General features: G+C 36.5%; 1 protein-coding gene across 2 annotated transcripts in view; it reads right to left on the bottom strand.

The window, feature by feature from the left end:
- Positions 1–23,344, bottom strand: part of TENM1 (teneurin transmembrane protein 1) — a 227,882-nt gene extending 204,538 nt beyond the window's left edge. For both annotated transcript variants that reach the window (XM_062006336.1, XM_062006337.1), the window contains exons 1-2: positions 23,128–23,344; positions 189–449 (exon numbers count right to left, since the gene is read on the bottom strand). In XM_062006336.1, coding sequence (XP_061862320.1) covers positions 189–449; positions 23,128–23,344 — 478 coding nt within the window. The remainder of the gene's footprint in view (positions 1–188; positions 450–23,127) is intronic.
- Positions 23,345–24,050: the final 706 nt, after the last annotated feature.

Below are 24,050 nucleotides of genomic sequence, written 5' to 3'. Positions count from 1 at the left end.
TACCAATCAACTTTCATATAATACAAAGACCTAAGAAAGAAGAGCAAAACAGAAAAAGAAAAACCCCAAACCAAAAGAATATAAAAGAGAAGTAGAAGAACAAAGCTTCAAATAAATTTACTACTTCTATCCTCACTGATGGCAATTACACTAGATAGCAAAGTACATTAGATGCATTTCTTAATTACCATTCTCCCCATCAGACTTCCTTTCATGGTCAGTGTCAGTGAGGGACAATGCTGAGTTTGCCCGGCTTGACAAACAGGAGCTGTGTTCTGACTTCATCCCCCTCATCCACATCCTCAGGGCATGATCCGGGGATGCACCACCTTCTGTTTCAGTGTCCACATCTGAGCCCACCTCTAGCGGGTAACTGTGCTCAGCTACACCGTGTAAATCTGTTTGATAGCCAGAACACAGGATATGGGGAGTCTCAACGAATTCCATGTCTGGAAAAAACAAAAGTTCGGTAAAAAATTTAGAAGTGAAAAGCAATATACCTTTTATTTTTTGAGATGCTATTCTGAGAATTAAGATTTTTAATACTATTAGAAGAGTTTTTTTTTGGTCAGTGAGTCACTCTAATCTACTATCACACAACTTTATGTGTTCAACTCTGTAATACACATAATACTGCACTGTAATTATGCCCTTTTGTCTGACAGAGAAATACATTATAGCTCAAATATGTGTACACACCCACATGCTGATAGTAGTACATCAATTTACAAGTGAAGTGAGTACTCACAAATACAGACACCTTCTTGTTTTCTTGCCAGAAAGGTAACGGCTCTAAAATTACTCTCAGTGCATTTCTATCATAGGGAAAGCATAGCAAATTTGCAAATAGGGAATTTACAGAGTAACATTTGAAATATTTGGTTAATCACAGAAGTCAAAGAAAGGGCACTTACCATTTGCTTGCTCTTTGAGAGTGCTGTCCTTGCATATTCACACCAGTGGGTTTTGGTTCTCCAGTGCTGGTGACCTACAGGAGCTTCCTAGAAGATCAGTGACTACTAGGACTGTACAGGTGCCATCTCATGACACCAAGTCATCAGAGATTCTACAGAGTTGTACAGTGCTCAATACTTCGTTTAGTCTTACTAAACACTGCAACTGTTGGGCACTAGAAATCCGAGGACAAACAGAAGGTGAACAGGACCCATCATGTGAATATGCAGAGGAAACATTCTCGAAGAACTACAGGTAAGTAACACACATCAGTGAATTACAACTTCCCTCTGAGGTAGCCTCTGCATATTCTCACTTGTGAGAATCCAATTACAAATGCAACTCCCAAGGAGTAAGGCAAGGAGTTCTAATTAAATAAGGATTACAGAACTGCACTCACTAATTGAACATCAGACCTGGGATGCCATCTTGAGAGACTAAATACAGTATCAAACATGCACAGTGTATTCTTTCAATTTGTAGAAAAGAAACATTAGAGACAAGAGTCATTGATAGAGACTGACGACAAATACTCTTCTGCTGTCATCCTAACTAAAGCTTTAATTTGCCAAACTAATCCACTTACCAGACAGTGAGTGCAATGGTTCTTATTTTGAGCACGCTCTCCAAAATAAACAGAAAAGCCCTGTTATTTTCTTCAAGGCTTTGACTAAAATCTACAAACAAGTGCTAAGCTAGAATATGCTGAAGTGGTTCAATTTTTAAGTTATCTAGCTCTGTCTTTCCTTTGTTATCAAAACATTCCTGAAGATCTCAGTTGTAGCTGCAGCCCACGTGGGCTGGCATGATCTCAGTGAATGGCAATGTCTTTTCTAGAAGTTGGGCATCAAACAGAAAGAAGTGCCATGGCCTCACTTTCCTATGCAAGAGCCCTGGAAGATCATCTTGTCTTCTTAGTATTGTCACTGCACTGGCTGGCCCATTCCAGCAGCACCAGTCATCACTGCTCTTGCTCCTTTCATGGCAGCAAGAGAGATGGGGAATCCCTCCAGAGCACTTCATCACTACTCTCATCTCTTTTCCTTGTTCACAAGAGAAAGGCTTGGTGTCAGCCTCACACTTGAGAAGCTGTAGCATATGCCACCTTCATAGGTCTATTCTCCTATCTCTCAAATGCTTTGAGGATGACTGGGAGAAAATAGCCAAGATGCTGACAAACAGTTGTGTAGTTTTGGCAGTAGGGGGACTATTTGGTATTTCAACTTTATCTACTATTACAACGTAGCGTTCTTCATGATCTCTGAGGCCTGTTTAAAACTGGCACTTGGCTAACTGCTAGAAAAAAAGGAGAAAGAGTAGTGCAAGGCAGTACTTGTGTATACAAGTGGACACTGAGACTGAAAGCTGCTGGCTCTCAATCTTACACAGATGCTTGAAAGAGACTTTGAAATCTGTAAGACCCTCTGGAAAAAAACCCCTTTCCCCTGTGGCTATGATGGTAAACTTAAAACAGTCAGTCTTAGAAGTCCTATTTTTTTCTGAACTTTTCAAAGCTCATGAGGCATGGGAGACAGAGGCAAACTCACAGAAGTTACTGGATATAATTAAGGATGCTGTTGCTCATACAATGCCCTAGTTTTAAGTATTGTTTTAATTATGTATTATATATACAACAAACAAACTCCATTTGGATTAATCAGACAGCATGGGCCAAATCTTTATACGATATGAAGAGTGCAGACATTGATGCTGGATACTGAACCATCACTCCTAACTTTTACTTTCTTTTTGATAGCACTAAATGAATAAAATCACCTTTATGCAAAATACGTTTCCAAATGGTATAGAAGTCTTCTTTTTTATTTATCAAATTCACAAAGGACTTGGACATAAACCAAGAATTACAAAACTAAGAATTAAAAAGCCAGCTACAGTCCCAGATTACTAACTCAGAGTCCAGCATCAATGAAGTACAGACTGAATCATATGAGCAGGATGATCTATCCCACTCTGAAAGGACTACATAGTTCATTTAAATTGAGGTTGTGGATGTCACATTTCACCAAATATTTCTTCAGTAACAAAGAAGCGAGTCAATACTTTCTGGTGAAACAGTTGATTTAAAGGTCTGCTCAACTGGGCTGAGCTACGATAGAAAAGTGACAGGAGCTTCACTCCATGTACTGCACTTGTGTTTTGAACAAAAGGTAAAAACCAAATCTTGCTGTCAAGGCTCTCACAACTAGGAATGAGCTAGCTCATCACATGCAGCCAGTACGATCCAGGTTGTCCATCAAACATTTATGACAGTTATCACATGCTTTATCAGATGATGTAAAAGAAATAAATGTAAAATGCCATTATCAAAGAAAATGAATATTTAGCTGCTAAAACCATATAAAATGCAAGAAAAGTAAATCAGGTTTGTACATTTGGACAGCTGTGTTTAAAGACATCAGCAGGTCTGCGGTGCTGCTTATAAGCACTAATGAGAAGGTACTTCCAAAGGGAGGATTGTTCATTGATGTATATTAAGGACAATTTATACTGAAAACCACACTCAATTATTTCCTCATGAAGTAGGAGAGTCAACAAGAACATGAGCCTTAATCCTCAACTTGGACTGCAGAAGTAACCTCCAGTGAAACTGCCCCATAATTTTTTAAAAGAAATTATCTCAAAAAGAAGTATTGTTTTTTAACTCAGATTCCTGTCGAGTACTGCAGCAACACAGGGTTCTTAACCTGACAAATTACACCTGGTGATTTCAAGAAGCATTTTCTGAACCTCCTTCCCCTCCAAAGCAGGTTTCTACCAGCTGAGGAACTTTGCTTTTATAATAAATCTTCTCAGAACTTCATGAACCATGTCAGCTGATGCCACAACCTCAGGGAGCGAGGATGCAGGCATTTCTCTGCACTGATGTCCACTCCAGGCAGATGTCTTGTCCCCAGCCCACTTTCCTTCTATTGGCAGTTGCACGTGCCCAGGGGAAAATTCATCCCAGTAAATCTCACATATGCTAATTCGATTTCACATGTTTGAGAAGCACAGAACTTACCCTTCAGTCTATATGTTAATTCAAAATGTAGTAGCTAACACTCAATATTTTAGCTAATTTTTTTTTGTGGAGCAAAAGAAAATGACTTTTTAATAATCTAACTTATATTCAACTGAAGTCTAACACCATATATTGCCTCAATAGTCCATTTCTTAAGTACAGTCTATTTCTTAAGTGTATAAGCTTTCATAGTATTTTAACTCCCACAGGACGCATTTTCTGAAAAGCACTTAGAAGACCAAAAGTAGCTGCTTTTAGTCTGCATATCTAACCTTGTTACCCAAAATACCACATACTTCCACAAGGAGATAAAGTTCAAGTGGATTTATGATAGATTTAGTCTTACCAAGAGACACGGTCGTAAGAGGAGTGAGGAAATATTAATATAAAGTTCAAGATTTCACATGAACTGTGGACAGAGGAAGAGCAGGGTGCAGGTATGAGTGTACACAGAAGATGATGATAGGATTCTCACCTCTGGCACTTTGTGGATACTATTATATTGGACACAATTGTTAAAAATACATTTCTTTTAATCTCTTATTGATACTAATGTCCTTTCACAAACAAGTAACATATAAAGAAATGTAAGATATCTAATGACCAAGGACAGGAGAGAAAGCTGGTTGCATAAAAGAAAAAATCAGCTTTCCAATTAACAGATACTTTTCTTTATATCTCAAAGAAGCTTAACATTTTTCTGGAAAAAAAAATAATCTTCAGGGATGAGCTGTTAAAGAGAAGTTGGACTCCATGGGCCAATGGTGCCTTTGTTATTTAAAGTGCTCGTGTTGATCTGAGAATGAGGCAGCTGAACAAGCAGTCAGCTCTAACTACATTCTCCAACAGAGACGTACTGAAAACTCCAGATACACTGATCAAGAATGTATTTACTACAGCATCAATGTAACCACCAGTACAGGTAAAACCCTAGGATTTTCATGTATATATAAAGCATTTATCCCAGTGCATCTTCAGGACTATTTCATGGTCCTTTGCATAGCCAGGAATAACTGTGTGCTGGCTACGCTTTCTGCAATTCTACTTTTATTGGCACAGGCAAAAAGAAAATTAGATTACCCAAGTGAAAGGCCACAGAGATCCTCCTCTTCAACTTGGTATTTCTGCAAACTTAGTGGACTTGCAGGACTTCTGGAATTTCCACACTGTTGCCCCTTCCCAATAATTTTTCTAATTTCAACTAACTGGGAGAGTAAATAAATATTAATTCCAATAAATCAACGTTTAAAATAAAGAGAAGACTATCCGAACAAAGCAAAAGAAAAATCACAAAGCTGGTGTATAAACAGAGATGAACATAAAGAACGTTCCTTTCAAATCTTCCTATCCTCTTATGGAAAAATGTTACTTTGTATTAGTAAAAAAAATTACAAACAATACTTGAATTACTTAATTGACCTACATGTTCAGCTAGAGAAAGAGTTTGCAGTAAAAGAAGTTCTTACTCTGAGGATGCTCCCCACTCAAACACACACAAAATCAGTTCTCTGGGTGAAAATACGCAAATTGCTCTCATCTCTGTAAAACTACTATGGAGCCTAAGAAGCTTAAAGGCAGTGAGAAAATATCAATGCCTTTGAAGTTTAGATCCATGGTATTTATTTTGGGCCAGTCCCTTTCCTCGTTCACACCGGAGGTCACTGGAGAACAGTGGGAATATCAGAGTCCAGAAGCAGATCCGATGGAAAGATTCTGAACATGGAAAGAATGGAAAGAATTCCAGAAAGGCAAGTAATATACATTAACCTGAACACTGTTTAGGTTAGTTATCAAGCTGGCATCTGAAAGAGATATAATGGGAAAACAGGGCAAAAATCATCCCAAACATGCAGTTTTGAGGTTGGCAGAGGGTTTGGGATTTTGTAGTGTTACAAAACAACACTACTGTGTTGTTTCACATTCTGAACTTATGCCAATGGTTTAATCAGCAAGTGTACTCTATGTGTTTCAAAATGAAGTGTTAAGGCAGACCAGATGAGACTCATGGCATCAGATCCAGAGAGAGGTGGTGAGAAAGAAATGTAAACCAAGTGGGGGAAGTGAAGTTTGCGTTCATTTTTGGAAGCAATACATATGCACCGTTCTAAATGAGAAATTTTGAGGGCTTTTGAGCACTCTGCTAAATTCACTGTGTTCAACGGCCCTTAAAATTTCTCATTTCTCACTAGAGGACCATGGTTTACTGGCTATACCCTAGACTTGAGAATTTAATAGGCAGAGAACTTAAGCTACTTTGTAAAGCTGTTCATGTAACACAACCTCCTAGGTAACTTTGTGAATCTATTTCTGTGCTCACATTTCATTTAGTCAATTTCTTACTTGTTTCCATGTTGAAAACATGCCACATCTTTCCTAGGACAATATAATTCAAAGACATTAAACTTCAGTAATCATTCATATGAAAAACACTGAGGAAGAGGCCAAGAATCAATTAATTTGCAAAAGCACATTACACTGACTATTAATTTGGTTTAGAAATCTCACGTTTATCACCAATTACACCATCACCACAGCTCAAAACAGACTCTCAGTTAACATTTATGTTAATTTTAAAAAGAGATATCCCTGTTGCACATAAAAGACGCTTTTTGAGATTTTTATATTTATGTATCAAATGCATTGCACTGTACATGGTTTTCTTCTACTGTATTTCAACTTTTCCTTGTATTCCCTTATCTATGCACTTTATTTTCTTACAGTAATCTCCGGTTAGCACCAGTGATGCTATAAAGTTAAAAATAACAGCAATAACAAATAAAGGAGGAACAAAAGAGGAATCAGAGCCTGCAATAACACTAAAGAACTTCATGAAATTTGCAGATTAGGCAGCTAAGAGAGGAGGAAAGGAGGTTGTATTTTCAGGAAACTCTTTGGCTTGTGAAATTTAGAAAAGAAAGTCTCAGGTCCTTCCCCAGAGGAACCAGAGGATGAGTTTCCAATCCATGCCTCATGGCAAATATCTTTCCAGTCTCTTCTTCAGGCGAATTCTTCTGACTTCTAGCAGGAGGAGATTGAACTTCTTTTAAAACATTCTTTTGGAGCTCTCAGATATTATTTTTTTTAATTATTAAAATAAACAGAAATAAGGAAAAGCAGTCCTCAAATTCTGCATGGAAATCATCCCAATCCTATGACAACATGGACAAACTTTCTTCCTCCCCAGGAATGGAATATTCTTTTTATACATCACTGGAAATTTTTGATGTTAGAGGTTTTGTATCTCAAGAGTAACTAGCAAGAGGCCAGAGAGGTTTTTGGATCTACAACATGTATGCATTGGGTCTTACTTTAATTTAATTATTGCCATAATCAGATTGATTAGGAATTTGATACTTCAAGTTCAAATAGATCTTAAGTATTGCTGGCTATAGGAGGTAAACTACTTCCATTCACAAGATTCTGTTAAAAGAAGAACTCTACTGCAGGTACTCATAAATGTATTCCCTTTAATGAATTTTAGAGTTATACAATCACAGGAGTTAGCTTTTAACCTAAATTTCTCATAAAGTAAACCTCCTTAATCTCAAATAATGTTCACTCTAACTTCACCCTATTAAAGACAAGAGCAAAAAAAGAAATCTAATTATCATAGACGAGAAAGAACCTCAATATCATTTGTGAGGTTAAATTAAATTCTTCTAATGCTACAGTTGGAAAAGCTTGTCTTACAATGCATTCAATTACAATTTCATTTTACATGTGCAAAAATCTATTTAGAGATAGAGAATTTTCAAGACAAAAAAACATTTTCTATTTCCAAAAACTCTGTTCTAAGAGAAAAGCATGACCATTTTCTCTCAAGACTTTTAAAGGTTCCTTGGTTCTGAAATGATTTTTCAGTTATAAGATTTAGCATTTGTGTATGTGTTTCAGGGAGGAAATAGGCAATAGATCCTTTCCTCTTGTCTTTACATTCTCAAAATTAAAGCTAGTTACAGCCTTAGGCTGCAGATTTTCTTAAGTTTGTGTTTGTTTTTTTAAAGGGGCAAAATTAGACTTTCATCAAGGACAGCAAAACTACGAATGAAATAATCTAGAGAAGATTAACTAACTTTTCTCTTTGAAAGAGTTTCATATGCATAAATACTCTCCCTCAAGATTAATCACAGTGTGAAACGGTGGAGTACTGCTGTATTTCTGAGCAGGGGTGCACATTTTTGAACTCTTTTTCTTCTTTTTTCCACATCTTTCAAAAACGTACACGATCTTAATAAATTCCCATCTACTATGAAAGCAGCATATCCTTTAATTAGGTTGAACTACTTAGTAACATTTAGACCACCAAATATACCCCTCAGATTAATCTTGGAACAAGGAGAAAGTGTGTAAGCTCTTCAGTACCTCCATTCACATCCAATTACATCCAGCTGCCAATCTGACATCAGTGAGAACATACGAAAGACAACTTGGCACATCTGTTCCATTTGATTAGCCAACTGGGGATACAGCTTGTCAGTGAAATAACCCCTCTTCCCCCAAAAAAACTCTATGGGGTTTGTCATCACACGTTTCATCTGACCAAGAAAAAGGAGATTAAACTGCCTTCAAAAAATTCTTGTTTCTTGCTACCTTCTTGTTTCAAGTGCTTAGTTTACCAAATGGATTTCAGTAAGAGCAGTTCAAATCTCAAGGTTGGCTTTATCGCACTTTAAGCAATATTAAAACAATCCAATTGAAATAACTGTTTTTTACCAATGGTTCCAAATAAATGGAAATAATCTTATTTTTGATATGTACAATCACAGTATTTTCTGACTGTTTAATTTGCTTCCAAGACCTTTCTTAGATTTTCTGTTATTTACCAATATTATTTATTCTAGATTGTATTTCTACAAGTAATTATAAATTATAAAGACTATTACGTTCTGTTTCAGCAGCTACAAAACAGGGTCATTTTTGGTTTTATGCCATCAAGATGCATCAAAGCAACTCAGCTGACAGCAGTGGAGTCATTCTAGGTGCAGACCCAGAAAAAAAAGTTTAATATATAAATAACAATAAATAATAATGATGTTGTGTTATATCACTATATGTTAAAACATAAAAGTTTTTAAAATGTGTTCTGGTCTGAAATGTTCATTATAGTTACCAAGCAACGATGAAAGTCTGAGATTTGTGTCAGCATAATAAAGTTCCTAAGCATATAATATGGTATCTACAACATTTTCCATCTCAAGATTTCATGTGGGGCTCCTAAAGAGACAAGTAGCACCACTGTTCTGTTCTGCACAAAAGGGAACTAAATATCAGAAGAATTCTAAACAAACCAAACAGACCTCTGTAGATCTTCATGAAGTTTAAAAAAACCTGTGAGACCCCATGATGGGTCAACAAAATTTATGCAAACTGTACGAACACTGCCATTACTGGAAGAAATAACTACAGTATTTTTATGTGGGTAGGAACACTTGGCAACATTTTTTTCAGCTCTAGGCCTCTTTGATTTCCTTGCCCTTTCTTAATGTGAGTTCTGATTGTTTTAAAATATTATATGGCTTATTTAGATATATATTACTCCTTTTAGCAGCTATTCTAGTCACTGACTTTGAAAACTCCAGCCTGTGATTTAACCACACAGCATTTGGTACTTCACATAGACACAACCATATAATTGATACCTGGGATACCAGCAGACTGCTGACTGGTAAGCATTCAAATGTGATTGCTCACCTTTGAAAATTAGCAGGTAGAAACCTGCTCTTTCTAATGCAAATCACAGGTAAGTTCGACAATCCACAACTAAAACCAAATCCCCTTCATCATCAAATAAATGGATTTTATTTGTATTGCTAATGTGTTATAAAGATGGTTGGGAGGCTGAATACCTAAAATGAGACAGCTAGAAGTTGTTAATTCACCAACTTTGTTAGACAAATCCTGAAAAGTTAAACTAGAAAATGGAATACTTTGTTTGGATTCTAGCAGAAGTAAAAACACAAGAAGAATTACCCACAGTATCAGCATTCATCATCAAAATCGCTTCTAAAGTTTTCCACCATCTACCTTTGAGACATTTTATTTGTGGAATAGAAGATGCGCACCAGGAACCTTCTTCATAGCTAGCATACCTTGTATTCTGCAGCAGTGGACAACTGAAAGCCTACGAGTTTGTCACAATTCTTGGTTCTGTGAAGCTGCTTGATCAATGATGCTTGGCAAGAGTCAAAGTTATGAGCCTCCACAGCAGCTGAGAGTACTCTAACACAAAGAAACTAAATCCAAACAAAAGGGCACTAACAGATTAGCCTCCAGTGGCCCTGTAAACTCTTCCAGGCCCTGAAGGAAAGCTTACTATAGGCAGATAAGCAAAGCTCACATTCTGTATTGATGGAAATACTTTGTGCCTCCTTATTAAAAAAACTCCCACAGTTGGAGATGAACTAATTGAGGTGGTGGAGACAGTTACACAGAAGGCACTTAAAATGTAATTAAGCCATGATCAGAAAAGGGACACATAAGGGAGACAGCACTCAAAACAGACCCCAGGGAAATCCCAGATTAAAGCAAAAATGAGAGCAACTGTGTATTAAACTATGTTCAAAGACATTTATATATATTGCTACAAGAATCTGCGCAGGTATCAAATCAAATACTGAGGCCACAGCTAACCAGGAAATAAAGAAACACATCTTTGCTAATAATAATAATCTTCATATGCTTTAATGTACCTCATAGAGACCAGTGTTTTGACAGGGAGAAGAGGACCCTATCCTGCACCTGAGTGCTTCTGAATCATTCTGGGCATCTAAGAATAAGAACATTACAGGAGCATTAACTCTCTCAATTCTTTTGATTTTACTCTATAAAAACACCCTTTACTTCTACTGTTAACTGTTCTGGAAGGATGGTAACAGCAACTGTTTCATATACTGGAAAGCACACTCATCATGTTGAGGGAAAAAACAAAACAAAAAGCACAAACAGATGTAACTATAAACTTCATAATCTTAACATATACAGCAAACCCCCTTTGTGACAAAGTGCAGTCTGGAGAGACTTAGTCTACAGAATGTAGTGCTTATTTTCCCCTCAATGTTTTATAAGGGGAAAAAAAGTATCAGAAAAAAATACCATCTAATATCCAGTTATGCAAATAATTGTTTTCAGATTAAAAGAATGCTTAAATATCCTTTTGTACAGTGATTTCTTGTAGCAGACGGCTTTATGTTTGTAACCTTAAAGCTCTTTTCAATTGTTTTTTTCCTATTGAATTTGTTTCATACAAACCTGCTGAGTTCTGAGCCTTCACAAGAAACAGTTCCCCTACAGGGTACAAGTCACATGTGGATTTTGCTTTTTTTTCCACATTATCCACCATTTGATACTGTCTCATTTCCCTACCAGCTGCTTCACCATTTCCTGAGCTGCACCATCTCGTACTGAGTCCAATATTAGACACAGCAGTGACAGAGAGAATGGGAAATAAACAGCGCAGCGGATCGGGACAACTGGCAAAGGATGCAAGCAGTACATCCAGAAGGTGTTATGAATGGAAAAAAACCCCACAACACTTGTTTATAGGAGCTTAAATCACTTCTCTTCAAAAACATCATGCATGATTCTCTCCAACTTGACTCTAATCAGACAGAGCTTTTATAACCCAATCCGATTCTTGTTTCAGTAAACACATGAAGAACTGAGCATTGAAGCAGCAGCAGACATTTTTTAATCTGACAGTTGGCAGTGGAGAGGAAAGGAGGGAAGGAAGGGCATAGACTCCGTGGGTTTGAACATAAGGGTGACTCAAAATCAAGAAAGATGAACAGTCAGCTGTCATGTAGCAATGAAGAAAGTGAACATAAGAAAAAGAACCATTTTCACCAGGCTAATAAAAAGTACTTATTTGAACCATCTACCAACAACACACATCACACATTCAGAAAAGTACGTGCATCTCTCATGGACTTTTTTCAACTCCAAACAAGGAATGTATAAAGAGCAAAGCATGGATGGACACCAGGACAGACAACAAAAAAACTGAATGAGAAGCAGCCTGTGGATACACATTATTAAAAAAACTAACAGGTACCAGTCAGAAAAGTTCCCAAGTCGGTATTTTCTTGTTTGATATAGTCATCTTCTCACTGAGACTAGCTTGTTGAAATTATAACAGGCCAGTTTGTTACGGATGTTTTGAGGCTAATTTTTACAAAATAATGCTATGAACACTGTAAAACCACATTGAATCTTGGGAGACCCCAAGTCAGTAAATACCTTGCTTGCAAAGAATCTGTTACTGAACTCTAACCGTTTCAAACAGACTGATCTTTTACCACCGGTATTGTAGCTACTTTTTATTTAGTACTTCTATTCATTTTAATAATAATATTTACACAAAGAAAGAAAACAGCCTTTATGTTCCTTTTTTTCTCCTTTAGTAGGGCTTATTAGCCATGAAAAGCACATTTCATGCATATAATTCTTCTAAAAAGATCATAAAATTAAACTGAAATATAGGTACTTGCTAGCAAAATTATTCCACTCAATTGACAGTCTAGTTAAATCCATTACCACAGCCAATTTAAGGACTGAGATTTCTTTAAGTAACTACAGTCCTTAAGAAAAACTTGAAAATAATGAAATATTATGTGTGAACACTCAATTGATCACAAAGCATATTTAAATTGTGGCATCAGGCTACAGGAAAACAGCACCCTGTTTATGTCCACTATGCTGTTACCTTACATTCAGGTATGGGTTTAAAGCTGCACATGGAAAGATGAGTGGCAGCTGCCTTTCTTTTCTCTCTCCTAAAGCATCAAGCATTGTATAAAGGGTTTTCTAACCCTCATCATGGTTATTTGACCCAGATCTGATACCACAGATGATGTAGTGTTATTAAAGGATGAGGAACCATAAGCTTCATGCTGGCAAAACAATGACAGAAATGAGCAGTGGTGTGAGGAGTTTGGTTTATTTGAGTGGAGCTGTTCAGGGATGATGACAATTATCTGCAAAATGAATATTCATCACATGAGTGAATTCAAGGCTGAATAATACTTTACTGGAGAGATAGAACAACATTAGGGAGAAGTTTGCCAAAGCAGACACAGCTCACTTTGTACTGAGGTCTAGTGCAGCTGTATGACACACAGATGGGTGCCAGGAATTCATGAACTGGAGAAACAGCCTGCAGTAGGCAGATCTATCCTCTAAGTTAGTTTCTAAATATAAAGTTTAAAATTAGCTAAATAGCTTTTATATCCCTGTAGGTACGCTCAGCCCTACTCCAAGAAATACCTTACTGCTAGTATTTCTGCAAGTAAACAGCACTGTAGTATCCAATGCTGCCCCATCCTTTTCTCCAGAACTTCAAAATCCTTTCCTGTCACAGAACATCTTGCTTACTTGAAAGTAATAACATTTTTCATAATCAGGCATTTTAAAAGGCACAGTCTGTCTACACCAGCTTCTTTGGTAGTGTCACAAGCCTCCAGCTAGCTCACCTGGCAACTGACCCAAAAGCACAATGGCCACGTGACTGAAGTAGATGAGTTTAACTTTATTTATGACCTTTTCTTTTATTTTATAAAACAAAACAAAACAAGAAAGCAATATAGAAAGCAAATTGGAATATTTGGAAGGATCTTTTACTTCAGGACATGTTCCTATGCGACTTGACCTAGGTGAACCTGCTTCTCCAGGGAGGCTGGACTAGATTATCTCTAAAGGTCATCATAAAATCCTACCATTCTATGATCCTATGATCAAAAATGAGTTGAACAGATACATGGGGTAGCAGACTTGGGAACACAGAGAGGTGCCCTACAGGACAAAGAAAGAATTGTATCTTCTGGCTCTGAACCAGCATGGAGAGAAGCTATGACAACCTTTAATTGTAAACCAAAAGTGAGTTACAGTTACTAAACCTGTCACAAAGGCAAGGGGCAAAGGTATTTTATCTTATAAATGACCATTCTGTGATACTGTGAAAGCAACACACAATGTACCACCAACTGCACGCCTGCTCTAGAGCCATACGGAAGGCAGGTATGATCCAGCCCACTCACCAAGGCTCTCAGTGATCTCCCCTGTGTGAAGCAAGACAGACTTTAATACTGGAAAGTACCATTAATGTGGTAAAAGTGTGGGGAGGAGCCAAGAGATACTTCAAAAACACGCATCAATGAGATCTTCAGAAGTGTGATCCATCAGCTAGGACAAAGAATTCAGTAAGCAGTTTGGTTTTTAATTGTCTGAAAGCAGAACCATTTTTTAAAGCACAGAATAAAAACAAACTATTAGCATCCTTCTCCCCAAACACCTAAATTCTACAGATCAATAGTCATCAATTAATTGCAAACACTAAGTAATCACTACTACAGTATCAGCTTAAATGCATAACATACCTATAAGCATATTTCTCACTGATATGAGGAAGAACTATATCCCTAGAATCAACAGTTTGATTAATCCTTTGAGAATCTGTACACAAATCAAACCAACCAAATAACTGCTACAAATATTTCCTTTCCAAAACCACTAATTATACACTTCTGACAAAACACCACTCAAGGTTACATGCTGACACATGCTACAATACTTTACCTTCTTAAAGACAGAAAGACTATTTTCTGATTTACAGTTGTATGACTAGTGAAGTCAAAGGACTGATTGTATATAGAACTAGAATTAAAAGCAGATCTGTTTCACATTTTTATCCATAAGCAGAAATATAAAATTAATTTTCTCCTCCATCTTCACAGGAAAATTCTACAGAAAAATCTTAATCCAAAGACCAAAGCAAAATAGAAAAATGATTAATGGATTCATTTATTAAGGAATTTAATCATTGGGAAATTCATTTTGAAGAAGATCAATAAAATCCCCACAATATCTTAGAAAATTCTTCAAGTTAAGTTTTACTTTTTCAAAGCAGTGAAAACCATCAAGCAGTACATCAAAATACTGCCTTGGCATAACACATTCCCCAGTAAAGACGCCTACAGTAGCATATTCCATTTTAGCATTTTAGTATAATGCTGAAAGTTTTGCCTCTGCTAACTGGTTGGGAATGGGTATGCTTTGTCCTTTGCCACAGACAAGTTCAGTGTGAAATAGTAGCTACTGTGTGTTCATTATTTTTACAATATGTAACAGGCAAGATGGTCAGCCAGGATTTGCTAACATGAATGTTTATCCAGTAAGATGGGTAAATCATTTTCTTTTTCCCTTTTTCAGTTGAAATACAAGGATTTTTTCATGCCATGCCCTTCTTTTCATGAATTCTGTATTTCCATTCAGTGGGAGAACTAAAATTCAAATACATTTAAAAAACAGATAAAAATAAAAATAGGCTAACCTCAGTCAACTCAACTTTAATAAAATCAATTGTATGAACAGAAGTTTTGCAGAACAGTTCATGAATCTGAAATGGATTTTTCTCTATGTTTAACCTTATGCTAATATTTTCTTCTATGGTGAATCCTCACAGTAAAGTCCTGCAGTGCAAGGACTGATTGTCCAAAAGGCAGCATGAACGTGTTCATCTGATGCCATTATGAATGCTTGGTGACGTTTAGAAATGTCATCTACAGGGAAGCAGAATAACCTTGAGTTTCCCCAGGTTTTGAAGTTGATTAGCTCTTCTTTGTTTATTTTCTATTATTTTAATTTGAGGAAAAATATCTTACTAGTGAGGTGATAAAAACAATGGCTGAATCGTGAATTACAGCACCTCCCATTTAGTTTCTTTGTAAGGAAAACCATACAGTTCACATGACATTTGTGTTAAAAAATGCTGACAGCAGGGAGGTCCAGATCCTTCTCCACTTCCAGATACACAGGAAGGGTGTTTTTGGCATTTCAGCCGCAAAACCAGACTTGTCCCACTTCCAGAGGCCATGGGCAGCATAACCTCACGTTGCTTCCTATCTCTGTCGCCTGCAAAGGATGACAGTCCTGGTTCATGTGACTGGGTTTTTCTTGGCAGTTCAGAAATCATGTGTGAAGCTCAGCACCTTGTATCAATGAAGTCAGTGGCAACGCTGAATCTGGCTTTTCAGATACAACTGTTCCCAATGATCAGAAAAAACGTTAGGACTTCTGTAATAGCATGTTTTTGATTAAGAAAGTCCTGTTGCTGATGTTCTTTCTTACAGATGCAACTCCCGTGGCAGTTCTGAATTCCAGTACGTTACTACTGAATATAGTTAATCTTGCAAAAAATTTTACAAAACCTAAAATGTATGTCTCATTAGTCACCATGCTAATATTATCATTTGAATTCATTGGCTTCATAATCTCCCAGTGATTTTCACAGCAACTGTTTATATTTTGATTTGTGACTTTCTAGGTCCTCAGACGATTTTTCCTGAGGTTACAGCTGGAAGTGACTATATCCACCTTACCCAGTATTCATTGTTTTATTATATAACTGGTGCTTGGCGGTGTGGGAGTGGTGAAAGAATCGGGCTGCCAGTGTTAAACATTACCTTATTCCTTCCATGCTGTTTTTTCCATCTGAGCTAAAAGATACTCCATCTACTTGCAAAGCATTCCTAATGAGTGACAGTCAGCAGGAAACTGATTTTTGAGTAGCTTCCAATAAAACAGAAACTTTGAAAGGAGAATCTTAGATTTTAAATTACATTCTCAATTTATTTCACATAAACACCTATGGAACTAAGTTCAGAAGTACTTGAGTCTCATTCTCAAAAGAAAAACCAATTAAAGCTCTAAATGAGTTAGGATACACCTACCCTGCTGTTTACCCAGATACACAGCAATGTCATTGACTCACTGAGCTACTTCTTGACAGTTCTTTATTTTGAGAAGTACAAATTCTTTTGACAGATACGTAATTGAGAAACCCTGGGAAGAAATGTGATTTTGTTTCAGCATCTGCTCTATAAATGAAGATAAGCAAATCAGACTTCTAGTTCCAGAAAGTAAGATACCTCTTCTTTGTTTCATAAAAGACACAGGAAGAATATGTACACTAAGACAGCTTGCAGGACAAGTGCAGAGTTGTTCACCGCTTCCTGTGTTTCATAATACTCCCTTTGTCACTCTGTCTTGATGTTTCTTTTTATCTTGGTTTTAACATATGGCAGATCTTCTTGGGCACTTAATTGTTATAGGAAGAGGCTCTATCAATATAGCAAAAAAGTTTTACAGCTATAATGTCAGGCTTTGTCAAACAGAATTCCAAAAGAGATTAACAGAAATGTTTAAGTCTCTGTTGTAGATATTCCATTAGCATCAAGGAAAGGTTACTGTAAGATTTGCTATATCTCAGTGTCTGCTACACTGCATGGGTTACTCTCTCCTGATTTATATTCTAGGATTTCTGGCATTTTACACTATGGAACACTAGTGATTCAGAGAAGAGATGGAAATTAGGATTGTCATCTGTATCTGTACACTGACAAATGGATTGTTAAGCTCACGTAACATTTGGGGAATGCTTTTTTCATTCCTCAGACGAGATCTGTTAGCAGGGCACCATGATCCTTCTTTAGTTTATTTCCTTTCTCAGTAGCTCTTTTTCTCACTTTCTCCCTTTCTAGGATATTCACTTTTTTATATCAAAATAATTAGGTAGGAGAATTAAACTGTTTTTGACCATACAAGGCAATTTTTTTTCCACCGAGATGATGGCAGACATTATAAAACTGGAAGCAGCATTACAGGAACAGTTAAAAGCTTTTGCAACATGGTTGTGATCTAGGAATGGAGCACCCACTTCAGCCTGTGGGAGAGTCTCTTTGCATATTCAGTTTGCTCATATATTTTGATCTGATGAAGGGAAGGAGAAGTATTCCCTCCATGAGATTTTAAATGAAGCCACAAGCATTCCGTTTCCTCACCCTGGTTATTCCAAGGAGACAAATTTCCAATTACTTGGCAAATCAAGAAATAAATCCACTGGGGGTCTGAATCTTAAGTGCAGCTTTTCCTTTCCTTAGAGCTTGCAGATACTCCCCACATAGAGAAGGCTGCAGTCTAGGAAACCACAGGGAACTGCTCATTGCACTGTTTTTCTCTTAGAGACAGTAAAAGCACCATGATTGGAACACAACTAGCCAAACAAAGCACAGCAGAGCACACTAGGAATCCCTGTTTCTGCAAGGGAATACAGGAGAAGACAATGCACTAAAGCTTTAGGAGTGTGGAGTCTTTTACTCCTCATATATAATTTTTTTTGGACAACATGAAGCTCATAAACACTCAGACCAGATGGTGTAACACACAGCAGCAGGAGATAGAGCTTATTAGCTATTGCTTCCTTCCGCTAGTATACAGCCCAGGAATCTGAAGGACCTTTAAATCACCCTCTGCTGAAAGCTGAGTCCCTTTCATGAGACAGTACAGGGGATATATTGTGTACCCTTACACAGATATTCATGACACATCAAGTTCCTGCTCTGAAGTGTGCAGGTACAAAACATGCTTAGATTAAGGTCTCTCTAAAGTTTTTCTAAAATTAGCAAAATAATGCTGTAGGCAATATGAAAATCTTAAATTTCAATGTCTGTCATTTGCAAATGAAAAAAAATAGATAATAAAAATATCTCAATGGTTTTGATACAAACTCCATCTTGTAATAGCATGTTACCAGAAAAATGTCTATATTATTTTTTGTATTTTCTTCCTCAAATTACAGAATTTCAAGAAAAGTGCTTGAAAAATAATTGGTTTCCTTTGTAATAAGCTTGTCCCTATCCTCCTCGTCCAGAACTCAGGAATGCTTCATTCCACTGTGCTACAATCACCTTCCACAACTCAACACAGAGCTCTAAACAAATTATGCAGCTTAAAGGTTAAAAAAATATTCCATCCTTCCTTAACTCACAAATCTCATAATAAAAAGAACACTGGGAACATGAGAAACAAATAAGTAAATAGCTGATGAGTTCAAAACTACCACATTTCTAAAAGTTTTTAAAAAGTTCTTTTAAGAGATATGTTTAAATTTTCTTTTCACATTTTCTCCTTGTCCTTTTCAAAACTAATGATCTCTCCTCCAGCTGTAAACATTAAAAAATGCTGTTTACAGGTCAATAAATAGCCATTATAATATTCTTCACTTTGATGGTCTTTATCACATGAACACTACTGGGAAAGGCTCCAAAATTTGTAACCAGCAGGTAGAGTTATATTGAACTGTTCTACCCTATTAAATCAACCACCAGTGCTGATAGGACTTGAGCTCTATCTTTTTAAAAGCAATAAGAGTTTGGGGATGCCCCAAATATTTTTTTTTCCCCTTCATTAACTGCTCTTTGTGGAAGTTTAAAAGTACAGAGTCCTAAATTCACCCAGATAAGTGCTCCAAATGTCTGTTAAAATGATGAAGAATCATGATCTCTCAGTGGGTATCAGTCAGGGAGGACTCATAAGACTGTAAACTTAGGGCATGTTAAGAGTATTATTCTAGTGTTATCTGTAACAGATGAACGGGAAAAGCTAATAAAGACTGGCTTATTGACCTTTACACGTCATTTAAAAATAAAGTAATTGAAACAAAAAAGCACATTAAAATACACAGCCCAAATTAAACTCTCCATGGCCCTGGTGCAGACACAAAGCAGGCCTGATGCTCTGCATCAATTTACACAACAGCCACATTCTCCTCTGATTTCAGAATTATGTAAAAAGCCTTTGCTACTTCACAGATGACAAAAAACCACGATGACATTTTCCTGACAGGACAATTTCCCATCAGTACTTGTCAGCATGCCTTATATTTACATCTATGATAAGTAAAACTGATTGGTCATATGATGTTAACACGTGTTTCATTTCTCTTCTTGATAAGCTTAAATTTGCTGAACTTTAAAGCACAGTGAAACAGACTGCCATTTTCTGCACCCCTACAGGTAGTTGTTCCTTCCTAGGGAGAAACAGTGCTTTTCAGCAGTGGAATATTTCTACTACATAACCTCATCATTAGCAGAATGAAAGCAAGGGCAGACACAAGGACTGGATGGCAACAGCAGTAAACTAAAATAAATTTTAAAAAATCAAGGATGAAAAAGAAGTGGCCTTGGTTGAAGAGCACAGCTTTCTCACATTGTGACCCAGGCCTCTTCATCAAGCCAATGGAAGATTTTGAACGTTTAGCTGGCTCTGTTTACTTATTGTTCTTGAAGATAATATTACATATATTCTCTACAAAATATTAAATATGTTTCCAATCTGCAGATTTTGCCCTACAAAATAGTTGTCCTTACTTCTCTGGGGAAAAGCAGAAAAGGTCAGTTCTTTGTGAAGCACTCCAAAAATACAATCTCCTAGAATACTAGAAATGTTGACTTTTTCCCAGAAAATATTTGCTGTTGGATCCTCCTGCTAGGAATAATTCCAGTTTGCTTGCCCATAAAGCAGTTCAATATATTTATCTTGCCAGGAAATACACGTTTGTCTAACCAGAAATTTACCGCCGTATGCTCATATTGTTAACAATCAATAAACTTTATCAAGGCAGTGACTCAATCCCAGATACTTATCCTATCAGGAACTCTTTCCTCTAAACTAGCGTTTTCTAGAAATCTCTAATTAACCTTAAAGCCATCAAGCTTTTTTTGCTTGTTTGTTCTGCCAGTATTTGTAAAGTACAACTCCTTTCATATTTACTTTGGTGGAAAGAGAGAGAACTGTGGAGGAAAACAGTGCTAATGATGTAAACATGTCACAAATTAGCTGGAAGTGCAATCTATGTATAGTACAACTATGAAAACTTTTTTCCTTGCAGCCAGGTCCATCAATGAGTTTCCTAGCAAGAACAACATTTCTGATGACTTCTGCCAATTCTAGCCCGTCTCTTTCAAATGCAGAACACTCTGTTTACCAGTTCTTCCAAGAATTAATTTACTATGTTTGCCAATATTCCCAAACTATACAATATTGGGTCTGCCAGAAATTTACTTCATAAGATCTTCTTGCCAGGATGAGATATTGCAGATTTACATATCTTCAGAAGAACAGGAGTTTGAACATTCCAGTGACTAAGAGAATGCATTTTAAGATGTATACGTTATGCAATTAGCCTTGATTCTCTGGTGACAGTGACACTTTGTGAGGAAAGTTTTGTATCTGCTCACGTGGAGTTGTTAGGTCGGTAAAACTTAGCTCAGCTTGAAACAGTTTGTGGTATTATTTGTTAAATCTGGAATTGTCAGACAACTATCGATGCAAATAACTCCAGAGACACAATTTATCTTGCACTGGACTCTAGGAGGGTCATCAGTACTAGATTTCAAGGATGATGAAATCATTGCACCTACAAATCATTGCTTAATCAACAGATAAATTCTATACTTACTGTTTTTTGATCTGTTTTCTTCTTTTACATCCTTTTCCATGAGGCTCGTGAAATCAATCAATAAATCATTCCTCTTTGAGGAGTAAGGTTCGAGATTCAATTTCAGGAATCTTACTGAGTCCAACACTATTGAAGCATTTAGGTGCTCTATATTTGAGTGTTGTTTTCAATATTTAAAATAAAAAAGGTTTGTAATTTGCAAGATCACATAGTCTTTCAAAGAAAAAATTGACACAAAAGATGTTTTGCAAAAATACTAACAGTGCTATTCAATCTCTAGGGTATATTTGAGAACTCTGAAAATATTTCCTTTGAGTTCATGCCACGCAGAGTTCTGGTTTATACAGATTGCCTATGTATGCACACACATAAATGCCTACATGTAATGATTCTACATAACCTCAGATTTCAATGGAATCTTGTCATAGAAAGAAATCCTCCATATTGATACTAAAAATGAAATAGTCAAACTGCTTGTAACAAAAACCTTCACAGTGTTTTGAACAAGAATCAAATTTTACTCTGAAGCTCTTTACTAAATTCAGATGTCTGCTCAGTTCAGTTTACATAACCTACCATGCTTAAGTAGACAAAGCAAATTCTTTCAGTTCACAATAATCATCTAAACTAGATCAGTACAGGTACCACTACTCCTGCTCCTGTTCCTTGTTGTGTTGTGGGTTGTTTTTTTAAATTTTGAAGCAATTTTCTTCTCACATTTCACCACTGAAGTCCATTTCGTTGTTATCTCACCCTTTATCATTAGCACTTCATTCATGACTATTACTATGTGTCTTGTTTTCTCATCTATTCCCACATCTTTTGTGGATGAAGTTCATGGATTTTATCCTCACTGCAATTCATTAACTCACCACACATCAAGTACAGGGTACTGCTTCAGTGGTAGCTAGAGAATAGTATTTTGTTACTACCTGGAAACACAACTATGGATGGCCGCTTTAGCTTTAATAGTTAGAATGTTTTTATGCAATAGTTGCTGCTTCTGACATGCACCCTAAAAACATATTCTCCCTGCCACATTATCATAGAATGGTAGTGTTAGACGGGACCTTTAGAGATCATCTAGTCCAACCCCCCTGCAGAACCAGGTTCACCTACTATCCTGCCTAAATTTGTGACAGAGCTAGATGCCAGAGATAAATCATTGTCTGTACAAAGTGAATTAAATGCAGCACGTGGTTTTTCATGAGCATCAGTCTACCAGGTAATGCTGCAGGAAATTCTGCTCATTTCCTTCCATTTCTTAAGCTTTTATCTCTGATCAAACAGTAGCCTTTCCTAACCTCAGTTCAACCATTGCAAGCTTTCAAATATTTGTCCTACACTTCTCTGTAACATGCAAAAGGCTAAAAAAAGAAGTGTAACTGTTGTCTTTTTTCTTAAAATACTCTTTGGTTTTTAAATGACCTGGCTATTTATAAGATCAGAAATTTTGTTAAGAGAATTGCTGCACTGGAATTCATTCATAGGCTTTGTAAGCACATGCAGAGATAGCCTACAACCTCAACATTGATTTTATCCCAAAATGCGCACAACATATGCAAAGGTAGTAAATAATTAATCTGTCAACATTAGGAAGAAGAGTAGCTACCACTAAAGAAATATTTATCTATAGCTGTCCTGTGATGGTCTCTCAGTCCATCCTGCTAGAGAAGCAATTTTACTTCAAAAAAAAATTTCTTAAATTTCTGTATATTATGGTATGGTTAAAAAAAATAAAAAGTGGGTTGCAACTATAAGCCTTTGAAAACAAAATGTTTGCTTTTGTATTGTTGTATTACTTCCTAGTAAGTAATCAGAAAGTATTAACCATCACTAATAGAAAAATTAAACAATTTACCTTGAGTGGACTGGTCAATGGTTTTTCTTTTTCTGCTATGACTGTTATAATTAAGTCTTAGCTCTTGGCTATATTCATTCAGAGTTTCTCTTGAGTCATAAGATTGCCTTTGCTTTCCCCCATCTTCACTTTCATCTGAAGAGCTTGTGTAAGTTAAATCCACTTCATGTTTAACTTTTGACAGTGGCTGGTAGGGTTTGCAGTCCATCTGCTCCATCGCTGATTAAATAGGCCAAAGTCATGAAAACAAGCAACTGGAATTCCTGAAGGAAATAGTCCTGGGGGAAAAAAATAATAGAAAAAAAATCCATGTCAGGTATCTCATATAAATTTAGACTGCAAAGGCCCAATTTTATCTGTAGTTGATCCAAAGCAATGACATGGTATTAATACCACAATAACCAAGGAAGCAATCTGAACGCGTGTTATTTATTGCTTTATTTTTTAAAAAGAGAATTAAAACAACAATAACTTGAAGAATATAAAACCAAATCTTACACAATATCCCATTGTATCAGGCAATAACTGTACCTTATGCAGAATATATGTTACCAAAAACTTAGATGTGGTATTAAAGTCACTACTTCTTGGGAGTGATCCATATTCATTCCAAGTGAATATATAATTCTGTATCTTTTAAAATATGAAGCCTAAAAACCAGGAAGTTCATTTTTTAAAAGTATTTTGCTGTAAATTAAATTACATTTAAACAAAAGTAAGAGATTCACACTTTAGAAAACCGTCAGATTTAGTAAAAACAAAAATACACCACACTGCTACTCTACAAGAGGATAGGACGGTTCAGAAGTGGGTATTTTCCCTTTAGCTTGTGCGGACATTTCAACAGGAAGAGGTTTCTACTCCCTACATTCCAACCCCTTTTTTCCTCTTCATATCCAGCCTAAACTCATGTCAACATGGGG

The sequence above is a fragment of the Colius striatus genome, chromosome 13 (assembly GCF_028858725.1).
Source record: "Colius striatus isolate bColStr4 chromosome 13, bColStr4.1.hap1, whole genome shotgun sequence".
Taxonomy (NCBI): domain Eukaryota; kingdom Metazoa; phylum Chordata; class Aves; order Coliiformes; family Coliidae; genus Colius; species Colius striatus.
The sequence above is the reverse complement of the archived record's forward strand: the minus strand, read 5'-3'. Positions and strand labels throughout refer to the sequence as shown.